The following is a 17,124-nucleotide window of genomic DNA, read 5'->3' on the forward strand; positions in this document are numbered from 1 at the left end:
TTAGGATGGTAGATGGAAGTACATTCATTAGTGGACATGTGAAAAGGAGTCACTGTGCTCAGTATTCCAGCAACTTTCTTACCCTCCTCACTCACAGGACAAATGGGACTATCTTTTATTACCAGGCCACTTCTATTTCTTAAAATGGTCACTCAGAAGATTTTCAGCATCGCACAGAGTATAATAATACATGGTGAAAGTGACCTGGCTTATCATTTAAGTGCATGTGAAGAGTTTGAAAGGGTGAACCATTAAAGGATGTCACCTTTTCAGTGCGTTGCATTAGGTTGCTCCAGGCGTTCCTGGTGAAGTAGCTGGGAGTTAAGGAGCGTGCACAGCAGTGGTGACTCCCCTGCAGTAGAGTCAGCCCCCCTATATTGATGCATGTGTAGAAACTGATGTAGAAAGGACAGGAGACTGCCAAAGTGCCTGTTTTGGCAATCTAAACAAAACCTCTTATGAAGGATTTATTATCCTCCTTTGTAAGAGAGTATGGAGTTATGTGATGGGAAAAGGAATATTCTGATAGAACATTTTTGTGTTAAGTGCAGCATGAAAGATAGGGAGAATAACCAGTAAGTACTGGAAGGTGCCTCTGCTCCGAAGAACTGTGTCTTGCTTTCGGCTCTCTCTAGTTGTTTTGTGTTTGGCACAGGAACCTGCCAACCACAATGCAACTGAGTCCCACGGGAAAAACGATGGACAGCTCGACATCTGCAGCATTAGGCTTTTTTGTGGGCTCTGCATTCCTCTCCGTGTACTTAAAACTGTGTGCTATGTGCATCCTGCATAGGAAAAGACTGGCAGAAGAATCATGACATTTTGGATGTAGCAAAGACTACGTGTGGAAGAGTTTTGAAACAAAGCACCGATCTTGCCGGGGGAAAGTTGGTGCGGCTGTAGGAAGGGGGTCACTGCTCTCGGTACCTTCCCTAGGCCGGTTTGTGTCCCCTCACCGCTACGGGAGCGACCCTCAGCGCCCGAGAGGGCGGCTGCGGGAGGGACAGGTCACGCTGGGGGCTGTCAGCGGGCAGCACCGGTGTGTCGGAGCCCCGGTTGGCGGGGCAGGGCTCGGGGCAGGGCCGGGGCCGTGTCTGACCGAGGTGCCCGGGCGAGCCCGAGGGCGCCGCCCGCGCTGTGGGGCGGCTGCGCGCGCCCGGCCCCGCCCCGCCCGGCCCGGGGAAACGCGGGACACCCGGCCCGGCCCGAGCGCGGCCGCTCGGCAGAACCGGCGGGACCCGGCAGGAGGTGCTGTCGTTCCGCGGATGGCGGTAAGAGCAGCTCTGGCGACAGAGTTATTTATTTATTTATCTTCGTACAAGCCGCGGAATAGGGTTAACCCTGTGCGGGGCTGGGCGGCGGGGGCCGCGGCGCCGTGCGGCGGCTCCCACAGCCTGAGGGGAGCGCAGGGGCCGGGACTGCCCGTCGCCGGAGCGCGGGCCGGCGGCTCCCCCGGGACGGGCGGCAGGGCGGCCGCTGCACGGCCCGGCGGGCTCGGGCTGGGGCTGGGACGGGGTGGGCACGGCTCCCGCCCGCGCCGGCCGGCTCTGGGGGCGGGCAGGGCCGGCGGGGAGCCTCGGGAGAAGGGCTGCCTGGCCGCGCTCCGGGTCTGCCGCCTCGCCGGACCCACGGCTTGGGAGTAATACCTTGCAGTAAATTATTCCTACTCCGAAAGTAAATAAACGGGTGACTCCCATATCGGGCTCCTGCTCGGATCGGTACAATAAATATCCCTGAAGGAAGCTCTCTATTTATGTTGTCATTGATTAATTCTCGCTACCTCATTTGATTTCGATTTAGAACGATTTGATTCTAATTTAATTAGCATGTAATTTGGATGTACATAATTACTGTAATTATGACATTCAGGTAAGGCAGCTTTAGGCTGAAAGGCAATTTCAAATTTCCTAGCAGCCTACTTTGTGCCGGGGAGCGGACAGGGGCCCCGCGCCCTGCCAGCCAGGTACCAATTAGCACATCTCGGGAGCAGCGCTGCCGCGCGTTTGTGCAACAACAGCGGCGCCGAGGCGGCAGCGGCGGCGGAGCCGCGCCCGGGGCCCCGCGGCGGGAGCCCGCCGGGAGCCGCGCCCGGCCGCAGGTGCAGGGTGGGCCCGGGGGGCCGCGCGGGGGGCGGGGACCGCGGAGGGCCCGCCGGGTCGTCACCCGGAGCCGCGCCGGCCGCCCCGGGGGGCGTGCACGCGTGGCCACGGCGGGCCCGTCCCGCCCCGCCTGCTCCCGGAAAAGTTCGCGCCCGCCCGCTCCCGGGGCCTCTGCCCGGCCCCGCCGCACCCCCGCCCGCCCCAGCCGCCGCGGCCCCCTGCGCTCCCGCCGCCGGCTCCTCGGCGCGGCCCGGCCCCCGCAGCGCCGCCGCCCCCGCGGCCGCCCCGGCCGCGCCCCCGGCCCGCCGCCCGCCGCGGTAGCGCCTGTAGGTGGCGCCCGGCAGCCACCGAGCGGCCCCGGCCGGGCAGCGCCGGGCGCGTCCCGGTGTGCGGGCTCCGGATTGTGCCTCCTGGTCTGCTTTTTAGTGTGTGGAGGATGTTATTCCTTGAGGAAATTTGTAGCTAAATTATTCTCACTTAAAATAAACACTTAGCGCACCAATTACCCAAAGGGGCGGGCTGTCTGTTAGCTTCCCTTCATCTGCGTTTTGGAAGGGTGGGAGAGGATCCTGGCGAACAAGATAATGGCTGCAAATAAATTACAGCTTCCCGCAGATAAAGTTTCCATTTGAATTGAAAGACGCAATTAAGAAGCTGTCCAGGCACGGGATCGGGTGTTTATATATTATCTCATTAGAACAAAAACATTAATGTTACCTTTAAAGTGTAAAACGAGCCGTTGGGGCTGTAACTCGCCGCGGGGGGCAAGGGACACGCTTCCTGCGAATGGGGGATCTGGTGATCGAATGACATTTACTAGATAATTTTTCCTGGCATTTTACCTTCTCCCGGCGGTGATGGTTGCTGTCGCTGGCCGGTTGTTTGCCGTGTTTTAACAGTCTCGCAGAGCAGGGGTGAAGGTGCTGTCCGCGAGGTATGGGAATAGAAGCATTCCCTCCTGAAGCGGGATGTAAATGGGAGGTAGGCACAGCTCACGGGCGAGCGGGGCCAAGGCGGCGGGAGCCCGGCTTCCCTTGTGCCCCCCTTCCCGCTGGAGCCCGAGAGGACATCCCTTCCGTTCCCGGTGCTCTCCCACTCTCGAGTTAGCCTCCTCTCACTAGTGAAGTGTTGACTGAACTAGGGGTTCAAAGACTAAAATCAGATTTATTTTTCGGTTCTCACACCGTTTGTTCTTCAGGGATTTTTTCTGTAGAGGTTCCCCAGACCATATAATTATCGCCAACACTTACGAAAGAATGGTGTCATTTATTTTTAAAAAGGTGACATGCTTTCTATTTTCCTGGTTAAACGAACCGGTTCTGCGGCCCAGAGCTTCTCCCTTCCTTGTTTCTGGGGAGTCTGTAAGTGATGGACGTTTTCTGACCCGAAGGGGCAAAGGCAATGCAAAGAGGTCCTTGATCACTGAGCTGAGAATTGTAACCCCGGCCTGGCAGAAACTGGACCTGGATGATGTCCTTTGATGTGTTTTATTATAAATCGAAAACAAAGCTGACTTCTGCCCAGCACCCCGCGCGGGTGCATTCCTGCGCAGCCCCCGGGCCGCCCGGCAGGGAGGAGAGCCGGGTCCCGCCGCCCGGCCCGCTCTGTGTTACCGCCGCCCGAGCGCGTCCCCCGCGCCCGTTCCCCTCCCCTGCCCACCGGGAAACCTGCCCGCCCGGGCCGGGAGGAGAGGCACCTTGCCGGGATGCTTTTGGCCAGGAAGATTCCGGAGCGGGTCTCGGGCAAGGTGCGGTCGGCAGCGGGGATGCGAGGTGCCTCTCCCGGGTGGCTCCCTTCCCCGGCCCGCGGAACGGACCGCCGGGCTCCCGCCGCCGCCCCGGGGCACAGGCGGTGTCGGCGCTGCCCGGCCGCTTTTGTGCAACAGTGGCGCGGAGGAGGTGGGACGCGGTTATTAGTATTCACGGCAGATGTATTTTCTTTAACGCAACGTCTTTATTCCAGTTGGTGGCCGACAGCAGAATCCGTTTCCCGATGTTATTTGCATTCCCTGTTTTATGGAGGATTAAAATATTTGTATTCATCCAATCTGTACTGGGCAGAGTAAATTAACTTTTTTCCCTCCCCCCTCCTCTTTTTTTTTTTTTTAATAACACAATTATCTCATTTAACAATTTGCCTTTTAAAAAAAATACTGTGACTGTTAGGTTGGTGGTCAGGAGACAAAGGGAGTGAAAATAATTTTCATTTCAATAATTGCCTTCTGGTCAATTTAACTGTGCCTTATTTTGAAAGAGCCTGTCTAAATGAGATTCCTGTCCCAAATGTGTTCCCAGGCCTTAGCCCAGCCTTTAATTATTCCTGAGTTTTTTTTCTTCAGAATAAGACGCTGCACTGAGTAATCACAAAGAAGTCAGAGAGCATCCTTGAACCTTTTCAATAGCAGAGCCACTGATATTCAAATAACATGCAAGGACCATTTGACTGCATGGGGACATAAGCATTTCCAATTCACTATTTGCATAGATCAACTGTCTTTGAAAAGGAAAGGAGCAGTTGTCTTCCATAACATTAAAAAGCCTAGTTATCAAATCAAGTGCTTAGTTTGGGGCTTTTAAAACGTTTACATTTTATCTTAGGTTGCCCTTTACCGTTTGACATGCAAATTTGGTGCAGTTAATTTGGACAATTAAAAGGATCTTCAAGGGAGCTTTGTCACCGAGAATATTCGGAGTTTTCCCCGTGGACCAGCTGAGATAAAGTTGGCCAGAACAAATGATGTCTAGGAGATTAATTAGATATTTGATAAGACATGAATCCCTAATAAGGGAATACAAGGCACAGGGGGCTGCTGTGTGCTCTAAGTCAAAATTAATAACATTTAACAAGATTTTCATTTAGGCATGAAATGTCTTTTCCGGAGTATTGACTCTAGCGATTTATTCCCCCGAGATCACCTCCCAGCCTAGGCAGCCTTGTGGCGCTAAAGGTTTTTTAAATTAAATAAATAGTTCCTCGGTACAGTTCGCCTTCACTCGATTTTGGGGATGGTTTCACCAAAAACACTTAGGTCTCGGCGTGATTCCTGGCTGGTGTAGTAGGGCTCGGACTCCCTTTAAATTTGTTTGGTTTTGGAATTTTTTTTTGTTTTGGGTTTTAGTGTTGTTTCGTTGTTTGGGTTTTGGGTTGTTTGGTTTTTTTTTTTGGTAATAAACCAAACCTAAAGAGGTTTGAAAAGAGCGAGCAGAGCAGTTCAGCGTGCCTGGCTCAGGGGCCGGTCCCTTCCCCTCCTGGCTATCATTGCTGGCTGCATTTTTAATCACAGTGACTGTAAAAAGGATGGGAAGGGGGTGTGAGGGCTCCCACTAAAACCCTGACCCCTGCAAGGACTGGGCGGGGGAAAGGAGGGGGCACGAAGAAGAACAAACCCGTGAGTATATTGTTCAGAGTCCTTTAATAATACCAAAATGAAAATATGTCAAGATTTTTTCCATACAGATAAACGCATTTAATTTCTTTAAGAGACCTTAACTTACGTGTGTTTGAGTGAAGTGTTAACTCAACATTTTAAATATCTTTTACATATATACTGACTTCCACAAAGTGCATCAGAAATTTAAAATAAAAAAAAAAAAATCAAAACCCCAAAACCTCCCTGAATTTCAGGAATTCACCAATTAAAAAAAAATCCCCCAAACCCCTTATCAGATCAACATTTACAAGAAAAATAAGGGAACACGATCTGTTTTTCTTTTTTTTTTCTTCTTTTTTGAACCCTATTTATACAGATGTTTATGAGATACAGAGGGATCGTCTCGGTGTTGCAGCTGGATTTCTCACCTTAAGCCTCTCTTAGGATGCTTGCCTTCCAACAGAAAGAGAAAAGGGAAGCGGAAGAAAGTGTCACTCGGTACCTACTGGCCGGGCGGGACGGGGGCCGCGTCTCTCCGGCCCCGCCGTCCGCCGGCCCGGTCCGGCCCGGCCCGCTGTCGGCGGCGGGGCGGCCCGTGTCCCTCCGGCCGGCGCGGGGCTCAGTCCGGGCGGCTCCGGCGGCGCTGCCCTAGGAGTCGCCGGGCCCCGCGGTAGGTTCCTTGCCCGGTCCGCGGGCGGCGGCGCCCACCCCCTCGTGCAGGATGAGGTCGGGGGACTCGGAGCGCGGCGTCTCCAGGTTGCTGGCGTCCGTGTCGCTGTCGCTGCCCTTTTTGCCCCCGCCGCCCCCGTTGTGCGTTTTGATGTGTTTGCTCAGGTGGTCGCTGCGCATGAAGCGCTTGTTGCAGACGGGGCAGGCGAAGCGCTTCTCGCCCGTGTGAGTCCGCAGGTGCCGCTGCAGCTCGTCGGAGCGGGTGAAGCGCTTCCCGCAGAAGAGCCAGTTGCAGACGAAGGGCCGCTCGCCCGTGTGCCAGCGCAGGTGCGCCTTCAGGTGCGAGGTCTTGCCGTACACCTTTCCGCAGCCGGGGATGTGGCAGCTGTGCAGCCCCTTGCGCCGCAGGCTGGCCCCCGCCGGCCCGAGCCGCTCGGCCTCCTGGCAGTTGGGGCAGTCGCAGGTGGCGCGGCCCGAGTAGCGGCGGGCGGAGCGGGCCGAGCCGCCCCCGGCGGCGGCGGCGGCGGCACCCGAGATCATGGCGCTGGCTGCCGCCACCGCCGCGCTGGAGTCCGTGTAGGAGGGCAGCACGGGCTTGAAGCCCTCCTGGGTGAGCAGGTGCTGGCTGGTGGAGAGCAGGTGCGAGGCGGCCGTGGAGCCCAGGCCGGTGGAGCTGAAGGCGGAGTGGGTGAGGGAGCTGAAGTCGGGGTTGTAGGTGCCCAGTTGGGAGTGCAGCGAGGCCTGGGGGGCGCCCGAGTGCAGCGAGCTCTGCAGCCCCCCCGCCGGGTTCTGCACCTCCAGCCAGGAGCCCGGGTTGGTGTGCACATCCCACCAGGAGGAGGCCGCCCCGTTGGCCACCTCGCCCGCCGAGAGCGTGGAGTGGAAGCCCGACTTGTACCAGGACTCGTAGGGGTGCGCCATGCCCACCCGCGGGTAGAGGCTCTCGGCCGCCGAGCTGTGCACTTTGGAGATGAAGGCCGACTGCCCGCCGGGCTCTTGCGGAGACACGCCCGCCGCCGCCGCCGAGTTGGAGAAGAGGCCGCCGTAGTCGCTGCTGAAGGCCGAGGAAGTGGGCGAGGTGGAAGCCAGGCAGAAGGCGCTATTGGCGGTGCCAGTGCCGCTGGCCAGTCCGTTGGAGCCCCTGCTCGTGGCCACCGTGAAGCCCGAGAGGCTGGAGCCCAGGTTGCAGCTGGAGGTGGAGCGTTTCCAGGGGTGGAAGCCCCCTTTGGCGAAGGCGCTGGACTCGGGCAAGGTGGTCAGGGGACTGGTGTTGCCGATCTTGTTGCAGGTGGCGGCCAGCATGGCCAGGGGAGTCGTTCCAAATCTCGGCTCTTCCTGCGGGAGAGACAAAGCCGGCCCGTCAGCCTAACCCCTGCTGCCTCTCCAGGCTCCCGCGGGGACGCGGTAGCGCGGGTAGAACCGCGGCGCGAAGAGCGGTACCGCGGAAAAGTTTTTTCCTATTTTGGAGGAAGGCTCAGCCCTGCCCCGTTAGCGCAACTCGTTTTCCGCCAGGGACCAGTCTCGGCGCCCGAGGGATTTTTACATCGGAAGCGGATCCCGACGGGCACGAGAGACACGCGTGTTCCGAGAGGGCTGCTCGAGCGTACTACCGTTAAACCAAAAATCCCGTGGGAACGAAATGCGGCGTCTCCTCGAGCAATCGTACAGGAGAGACGGGAAAACGAGATGGCAGCAAGGCGAGCGGTGTGCGGAGCCTTCTGACCGTCGCCACGCGCAACGCCGGGCTGGCGAAAATCTTTGGAAATCAACCGTAGTTCGAGTTAAAAAAAGGAAAAAAACACCAAAAAACGAAACAAACAAAAAAGCCAAACCAAAACAAAAGAAAGCAGAAGCAGCACGGCTTCTCTCCGGCCCAGCGAGTTTTCTGACTAAACTCTTTGGTAACGACCCGATGGGCTGCCCGCAGTGAAATCCCCCGAGGCGGGCCGGGATCACCGCCCATCCTCGCGATTTGTGCGAGGGGCAGCCACAACGCGGCGGCGGCAACGGCAGTTTTTCCAGGGGGAAGCCGCGAGGAAGCGCGCGGTGCGACTTACCCCGAGGATAGACGTAGCCATAGCACGTCCGTGGGCTGGGCGGTGGGGCGGAGGGGACGGCGCTCGGTGTGCGCCCCGCGCTGCCCGGCGGCACTGAGGACACTCCGGCGCGGCGGGGCCAAACTCTGCCTAAGTGCGGGCAGCGCCCGCTTTGAAGTACCGCTGGCGGCGGCGCTCGCCCAATGAGGGCGCGGGCGGAGCGGCCCGGAGCGGCCCGGCAGCCAATCAGGCTGCGCGGAGGTGCCGGCGCCGGGGCGCGGGGCGCGTGCCAGTGAGCGCGCGGGGAGAAAACTCCCCGGTCCGGCCGCGCCGCAATTCCCGCCCGCCCCGCGCCGCAATTCCCGCCGGGCACGCACCGACAGCCGCGGGGCAGCGGGGGCAGCGCCGGCGGGCGGCGGGTGTCACGCCTGACGCCGCTCCGCCGCCGCCTGTAAACTGTGCAGGAGGTGTCATATCCCCCGCTGCCGGTGCGGTCACCTGCGATCCTCGCGGCCAGTAAACCGTACCTACCTCGCTTTTATTCAACAGGCCCTCTGCCTCCTTTTTCAGGCCGTTTGGGAGCTGTCAGTGTTGGATACGAATAACCTCACAGCGCCTAATGACGTTTTGTGAAAAGATGTTAATTTTTTGGTTTTTCTTTTGCTAAATGCTAGAAGTGATTTCGTGCACAACGTATTTCTTACTTTCTTTGCAAAAGGAACTGAGAAGGCTTTTTAGTTATATAAAGCGCAAAAAAAATCCAAAGGCAGGGAACCGACAGGCATCCCTTTGCTCTTGTGCTGGGGCGGGAGAGAGGACAAGGGGCATCCTGTCGCTTAAGAGAGAGGATATTATTTTACAGAGTAATCGCCAGCAAAACACTTTGAAAGTCAAATTCGCAGCCGGCAGCACGTTTTTCAAGCCTCATATACTCCCGTGGAAGCAGTACTGCTAATGGGAGAAGGCTTGCTCCCTCCTAGCAGTGCTAGGGCTCTGCTGGAATAAGCCTCCCCAGCACTTGCCTGTGGCCTCTGCACTGTGCACACTCCACACGCCCAGTGAGCGACAGAGACTTTACCTGCTCTCTGCATGTGCGAAATGTAAGTCCAAACCTCGGCTCCTCAATGTCTTGGAAGCTAGTCCCTTTGATTGTAATTATTTGAGGCTTCTTAAGTAATTGGCTAGAACTTGGCCGTACTGTGCCCGCAGAAGATCAATAGGCGTACAACTTTTCATCATTGCAGTCGTCTCTGTGAGGATGGAAATAGGAGTTTTCCCCTCTCCTTTCTGCCGTCCCCAGTGCAGCTGGGTATAGTTCTGAACCAGAAATACGATGAGTGTGTTCAAGCAACGCCGGGCCCTTGCTCTGCATTAGAGTCAATATTTCCTTCTTCTCGGTGCCGCCTCAGCCATCGAGTATAAAACCACCTAGCAGATGCAAAATAGGCATCGCTGTGGAACAAGATGGAGAAACCGGGAAATCGAGAGGATTTCTCTTTTCTTTACATGTTTTTATATATTTTTGTGTGCGTATGTGTGCTTAAATAAGGCAGGCATTGCAATTTATTTTACATTGTGTTATGCAATCTGCAGGACGCCTGCCAAGCTAGGGAAGGATGCCCCTGGAGATTATCTTTTATTTAAACGTCTAAGGCTATTTTCAAAGGGCGCTCGCCTTTTTGTCGCCACATATTAAACAGAGTCGGGGCAGTTGGAGGAAATACTGTTCTGTGCTTAATTCTTTCCACATTGACTCGCAGCCGGCGCAGGGGTCCGGGGAGTGCATGGTAAACCTTTCCTCCGAAAGGTCTGCCCGGAGCAGATCCTGAGCGGCGGCTGCACCCAGGGGGGCTGTAGCGCTCGGCGGGTGGAGGCGGCGGAAAGGCGGTGGCGGGGGGAGCGACATAACCCCCGCGGGCGAGGCGAGGAGTCCGACAGGGGCACCCGGGAGCCGTCGCCCAACAGGTGACTCCTTCCTTCCCTCCTTCCTTCTTTCCTTCCTCCTTTCCTCCGGGGGGAAACCCGCTCCTTCCCTTCCCAGGAGCCTGCCGTGGTGGTCGTCAAGTGGCAGCGCGGCGCTTCTGGCCAACCCCAGGGCGGCGGGGGGAGAGGGTCTTTCCTCTTATCTTGGGGAAAGTCATCAATAAAATACGTCTGGAAGGCAGATCGAGAGCGTGACGTTTAAAAATGTTGCCTCTACATCAGCGAGTAAAGGCATCCGCTGCCCGCTTGCGCTCCCACAGCAAAGTAGGGATTCTGCTGTGCCTGAAGGCAGGCGGGCGGCTCTGCCTGCCGCACATCCATCTCCTCGCCCCTTTGTAGTCGGAAAAGTAACTAAAACCCGCAGGAACGAGGCAGGCGGTGGAAAGGCTGAGGGAATGGCGGCGGAAGGGGGAACGCTGCTAAAATCTTTAGGGGGTCAAGTATTTTCTGACAGATTTTTTCATACTCCAAAAATCGAGTTTTTAAACAAAGATCAATGTGTTATGCTAAAGTGTTGAGCTGACTGTTAAAACATTTGGGGGGATAATGACAATGTAACAAAGGCCTGGTTTGGAGTGAATCATCACCCTTTTAAAAGTTAAAGCAATTTTCAGGAGAATAGCTTTCAGCAAATGCTTTACATTATTCAAAACGGCCAAATAATGCTCTATTATAGAGCCTGAATGCTGCCAGTCAGCCCATAAGTGCAATTTGTGCAAAGGCTCGGTGCCTTATCTCCACTTCTTTATAAAGAGGTGAATATAAAACAATTTCTTCCAAACCCAGACAGAGAGCACGAAAATTGCTTCCCTTTCTGCAATCAGGGCAATTTAACTGGAGTGCAATTAGCACTATTAAATGTCGATTCTGCATAAACAAATCTGACTAAGAAGCGAAAGTGGGGTGAGAACCTCACATAAACTGAAACTGATTTTTTAAAATTATGTATCCGGGTCCTTTACAATTGATCCGTGACGTTTTCATCTCAGAATATATTTACATCATAAATACATTACAGTTAAATCAACATAAATCTTAGGAAAAAAATCTCAATATGAATACTAATAAAGAATAGCCTAATTAAATGCAACAGTTCACTTCCTTTGAACAATATTGTTTCCCATCTTCTCTCTACGCGTGTCTTTTGATCTGTGCAACTACTAAAGTTGCTGTCTTTAGGAGGTAGAGATGGGAAACAATTCGTTCATTAAAGATGGCTGGGAAGCTCCTGGGTTTATATTCAAGAGCATCAGATGAAATGACTCTTCTGTTCAAACAGAGCTCTGGGAAAGAGTTGCCAAATATTTTCCAAATAAATCGATTTAATAGCAGTTAAATGTAAGGTTGCTGTACAATTTTCCCTGAATCCTAGGAGGGGCACGGAGTTTTACTCATGGATATTACGGGTGGGAAAGGGGCAAACCCTTCCAAGTTCAAGAAAGCAGCCTCATTTTCTGCCAAACTGAAGGGACGCGGGTAGGAAACACGCAAACTGCTCATTGCCGAGATAAATAATTGCGTCCTGCCAGATTTTTTTTTTTTTTTTTTTTAGCAACAGGACTTCCGTGCGAAACCCCCTCCCCCCCTTTCAATTACACTCTTCATTTACGTGATCTAGAAACCACCACTGATTATCAGAGCAACGCAGAGGGGTACCTGGTGATAAATTGATAACTTCAGTTAAGGCTTCCTCACTATATTCTGCCCAAGACTAGATATTAAAAGGGGGAATGATATATAGAGATAGTGTTAAAATACAGACCTTGGCGCCTGTTGAGTCCACTGAATTCTTTCTGCTATAGAGTTTTTCATTTGTGGGTAAAGATGAAGTGCAGCTTTTGATTAGAAGGATATCTTTTATAGTTAATAAAAAAGGAATGAGCACTGGGATCAAATAGATCACGGAAATTAAATTAAAATTATGGCACTCTCCCACAGTTTCTGCTTGATCTTTCATAAGATGTTTGTTATATGGTGCACTCCCCTCTCCTCCTGCCCCCAGCACACCGAGCCCCGAGGTGGAGCACCAGGCTGGGTTTTCATCTTTTCCTCGATCTTTAAGGTGACACTATTTAAGAGTAGCAGGGAGACCCATATTACCCTGCATTTAAAAAAATCTGCATGATAGTTTTAGAAATCCTGTCGCCTACTGAACGCAGTCAAAAGCGTGTCTGTGGAACTAATTCTCTTCCGCTAAATTTATTTGGACCGTGTATTTTAAAGGTCCCTTGTTCTGTTTATCTCAGCCGGAGACACGTTAACAATTCAAGGGAAGACTAGTGTCAAAGGAAGGAAGGTGACTGCAGACTGGATGATGATTTTAATTACTACAATTATTGGGAGATTATTCAACAGCATCATAGATTTGTTTTCTGCCTTGGTAGGGAAGTCTGAGGGACGTTGTGCGAGGAGCATTGTACGAGGATTTTATCTCTTGGTTTACATGCTTTCCAATGCTGTTATGATATATGGGTTAGGCATGACAAGTTCAGACTGTAGCAGGTTGGAAATTCAGTCAGTGCTAGCGTTCAGAAAGCTTTCTTAAAATGCAGGTGTTTCTGTATAGAAGGAGTTTAATTAGTAAACGCTTGGACCCAACGTTTATAGAGCGTAAAACCGCCTTTCCACACAAGTCCATTAAAGCGGCTCTGCTGACTCGGTAATGAGGTGTGTGCGGTGAGCAGGGAAGCGGCGGCCGGGACAGTGGGCTCGGCGGTCCCTGCCAGCGCCCGGCCCGCCCCGGCCGGCCCCGGCCCGCCCGGCTCCTCCGCCCCGCGGCTCCCCCGGAGGCGCCGGTCGGGGCGCGGGGAAGCGGCAGCACCGGACGGGCGGGCAGGGTGCCTCACCGGAGCAACCTCATCACGGAGAAGTCCTGTCCCCGCATTTCCCATGGCATCCCGCTTCTGGTACCCTCCTAGCTTCTTATAGCACGTTTTTAGCCAGGCGTGACTCAGAATGTTGGTTGTGATTAAGCAAGCTGTCTATCTGCAGATAGAGATATGTGGCAGCGTAATAGGCAGGATGATTGACATTACAAAGTTCTCTTCGGTCCACAATGACCAATAAATCCTCCTGCAGCTTTCGCCCGTTAATGAATTGCTGGTTTGGAAGAGGAAAATATGCTGGATCCCCCATTCTGATGTTCCCTTCTCCCCCCTCACCCTGTCCTGGGATTAGGGCGAGGAAAGACGGGGAACCGTTCATTGTGCTCTTTCTGTGTTCTGTAATTACTAGAACTCAGGCTTAAGGTGAATTTCAGCTCAGATCATGAACCATTTCACGTTCAAATGCAAGCTTGCAATACTTTCCTAGTGGCAATTAGGAGCCTATTACAAGCCATTAGATTGATCAATGTACCTTAAACAATGTGAATGATTTATATGGCAAAGAAAAAAACCTTCTTACATCCATTGTACTATTCCAACGACCAACCTGGCCCTGTGTCTCCATTCATCACAGCTTTAAACAACAAAAGCGATTTATTTGGAAAACTTAAAGCAAAGAAACAGGCTCAGTTGCTTCCTCTGGTAGGGCATCTGAGCTTTATCTGTCTTTATTGTCAAGAAATGTAGGGTGGAAGAATTTAGACTTTTGGGAGAGGAAGGGAGGGGAGCATTTGCTGGTTTCCAAATGGATTAATTCACCTTGTACCTGAAAGAAGGAAACAAAGAGATCTGTGACTGCTTCCTAAACAAGGCACTAATCTGCTGTGTATATGCAATGCAAGGAGGAAAGCTGTGGCTTACACATGTGTTCAACAAAGTGTCTGGTTAGCTTTTTGTAGCCGTTTAATGGCATTGTGGACACAGAACCATGAGCCCCTGGAAGTTCCAAGACAGCTATGGAGTGGAGAGCTGGCTGGGATGTGCCAGCTGATGGAGGAACAGGCTGTGTGCAATCTTCTACACCATGGATGACTATTCTAACCACTCTACAACGAAGAAACTACAAAATATCAGCTGCTATGAAACCAGAGCTGCTACCCTATAGGCCTTGGGTCTGTCTTTCTTTGCCTTCTTGCAGAAGACTCAGGGAACCTCTCATGTCTGCAAAATTCCTCCCAGCTCCTGGCAACCTCAGAGTAAAGATCTGGGAAAGGTTGGTGACTTTGTGCTTGCCAATAATTTATTAGGGGTACAGAGATTCAGGTCAGAAGGAATGGGACCATGATTTGCCGTTCATTCAAAGGACAGCCTCTATTTCTTGCGTTTTCCTTACCTTTTTGCTAATCTTATTTACCTTGCTACTTAGCACTGCCAAATTAGTCTTCTCAATAGCTACCAAGTGACTTGAATGAATCTTTGGCTTGGTGTTAAACAGTTCTGACATGCTCAAAATTAGAACTGCTGAGAAACAAACCCCTACACATGTGAACTAAGCTATTCTTTAAAATGTGACTTTGATGTGACCAGTGTAAATGGTGACAGTGTTTGTTAGGAAAAAAAAGCCAAACGTGTAAATCTTGGTTCAGCTGGAAATTTATTTTGGAAAATCACACAAGAGAGAATGTTATTAATTTAAGGTACCAATTATCATTTGTGTTTCAGCAACAGTCTGGTCTCTGCAAATTGCTGGAGTGCTTGTCAAAAGTCACCATTTTATCACATGATTTTCTGCAAGGAGGTAAGCATTCAGTGCATCAGTATTGGTACAAAGAAGAGAAAGAAGGGATGCCTGTCAAGTCCTGGTTACAACCCCTTTTGTACAGAACATGGATGCAGCCGTTGCTGCTTTTCCAGGTTGTCTATATGGGATTGATACTATTCACGTCTTTAGTTACTAGCTGCTTGCTTTCCTGATAGAAAGGGGTTAGTAAAACACAATGTCTACCATGTAAAACCAAAAGATAGTTGCAAAAGGAATAGGACCTGTCCTCCGCCTTCCTTTTAGAAGATCCCACAACAAGAAGTTTCTGTTGAGTCTGTCACATAGTAAACCCATTTCTTCCCTTTCTTGTAGACCCTACGCCATCAAGAGCTTAACCCACAGAATCAGCAATGTGTCCTGCTTACCTTAAACTTGCTCCTTGTCATGGAGGAGACATCAAAGAAGAATAAAAGATGTGGAAGCCTCTTTCAAAGGTTTTGTAGAGATGGTTCATTTGGTCACATTGTGCTTTAAAGTCTTTTTGCTTTACAAGAGCTTTGTATTTGTCACGTGTCCCATGAGAATTGCTGGGCCAGCCTCCTCAGGACATGTTTTGGCCTTCCTCTACTTTAAGTATCGCTATAAAAACTGTCTACTTGAAGGGATATCTGCAGTCCTTAACCTACACATGTACAAAAGCAGCCTATGCTTCCTAATGTACTACTTCAATACCTTACATTCCATCTGGGTTGCATTGCCCTTTAATTATCTGTCTTCTTATTATGATCAAGTGAACTTTTACTAATCTCCACACTTATTGTTAAGGTAAATAGATGCTGCTTTTAATCAGTATGGAGGGCCACACCAATGTAGTTCGAAGTAACTTAAATCAACTGTAAAGGGTTCAATGTGTGTATAATTACAGAGGACATCAGCTGTTCACTCCAGTCTAATTCAGTCTCTCTTTAGAGACAGACCTCTTCCTTTTCCCTGGTCCCACTCTCACCTCCTTTGCTCTCCACTGCTCTGCAAAGCCAGCAAGAAGAATACAGCAGAGGCCGAGCAAGCAACAGCCCTCCTGAACCTCAGGCTGGATTAATTTAGTGGATTGAAACTCCTAGGTGAGTGTAAGCATACGGGTACAATATAACACCTTCTTCCAACAAAAAAGATTGATTGCATCTTAGCCTTGGTATTAAATGTGCTATTATCAGAAGAAGCTGGAATAATGCATACAGTCACTTTAAAAGCAAGCAGGTTTCCTTTGCGAGCATACTTATTATTTCAATAGTACTTGAGAACTATTTTAATAGTGGCCAGGTTGTTGCTTACTAAAGTATATCTGAATTGCCTATGTATATATCAAGGTATTTTTTCTTAATTTTAGTTTGAATTATTCCTGAAGTTCTCATTAAATTTACCATTTGTAAAGGACAGATTAAATGAAAATGGCTTTTAGAAAAATAGAGCTGGAAATTATTTTGGCCTTTGTGACCTGGAAGAGGTGATAATTTGCAGCAGCACTAGATACTAGACATATCTGACATTTTAGGTATTCCCTCACAGTCTCAGGCCTTTGTACAGATGAACTCCACCTGGGACAACTCAGCAGTCAACTTTTTGTTACCTTAATATAAATGAAAAGACTACAGCTGTCTTGAGCAATCTAGGTGGACACCACCAACGGAAAATGAAATTTGGGCAAGGGCAGTGCTAAGAAAGTAATGTCTATTATCTGCAATAATGCTTCTCACATTTTCTAAACAGCTATTACCTGTGTCTGTCCGTAATTGTCCTTGTTACAGTAACATTGCAATCTTTCTTTCTGAACAGTTACAGAAATCTCTCTCCACTGACTTTTCCATGTGTAAACAACCTATACAGCATTTTCTAATGTAAAACAAATGCGGTAAGTAGATCCCACATTAAAGAATCACTTTGAGTGGAATGTCTGAAATGCTCAAGGGATTTTGGGGGGTTTTTAGAAAATACCACCATTTGAATTGAGTTTCTAAATGCATTCTCATATACGCAGATCTGTGTCCACAGGACCTGTACAGCACGTTGTGGCTGAATTTGGATTGTCACTGAGAACAGATAACTCACTTTCTCTTTTGCAAAATGATGCAAAATAAGCTGTAGTGGATTTTTGTTATCTAATATTTCTCATGGCTTTTACTGCACATGAACATGGCTAAATTTTAATATTGAGACTAAAAGTATTTGTCTTCTTGGAAAACAACCTGACTGCAAAATTCCTAGTTTCAGCAAAACAACTAAAAGCCCAAATTTGTATCACCCCACCCCTGCATTTGTAATCTCTATAGATAAACCATGTTAGTTACTTTAATTGAAATTGGATGAATGGATGAAAAGGGCA

At 50.9% G+C, this 17,124-nt stretch overlaps 1 protein-coding gene across 2 annotated transcripts; it reads right to left on the minus strand.

Annotated features, from left to right (window-relative positions):
* Nucleotides 1-5,492: 5,492 nt before the first annotated feature.
* Nucleotides 5,493-8,755, minus strand: SP9 (Sp9 transcription factor). Of its 2 annotated transcripts, none has more exons than XM_050339806.1 (2): nt 8,706-8,755; nt 5,493-7,473 (listed from the first exon to the last, which is right to left on the minus strand). In XM_050339806.1, exon 2 carries the CDS (start codon nt 7,438-7,440, stop codon nt 6,118-6,120), a length of 1,323 nt encoding a protein of 440 aa, XP_050195763.1. In that variant the 5' UTR covers nt 7,441-7,473; nt 8,706-8,755; the 3' UTR covers nt 5,493-6,117. The 2 variants fall into 2 exon arrangements, with proteins under 2 accessions (XP_050195763.1, XP_050195762.1); XM_050339805.1 differs by lacking the exon at nt 8,706-8,755 and adding an exon at nt 8,196-8,297.
* Nucleotides 8,756-17,124: the final 8,369 nt, after the last annotated feature.

The sequence above is a fragment of the Myiozetetes cayanensis genome, unplaced genomic scaffold (genome assembly GCF_022539395.1).
Source record: "Myiozetetes cayanensis isolate MyiCay16 unplaced genomic scaffold, myiCay2020 scf9, whole genome shotgun sequence".
NCBI lineage: Eukaryota > Metazoa > Chordata > Aves > Passeriformes > Tyrannidae > Myiozetetes > Myiozetetes cayanensis.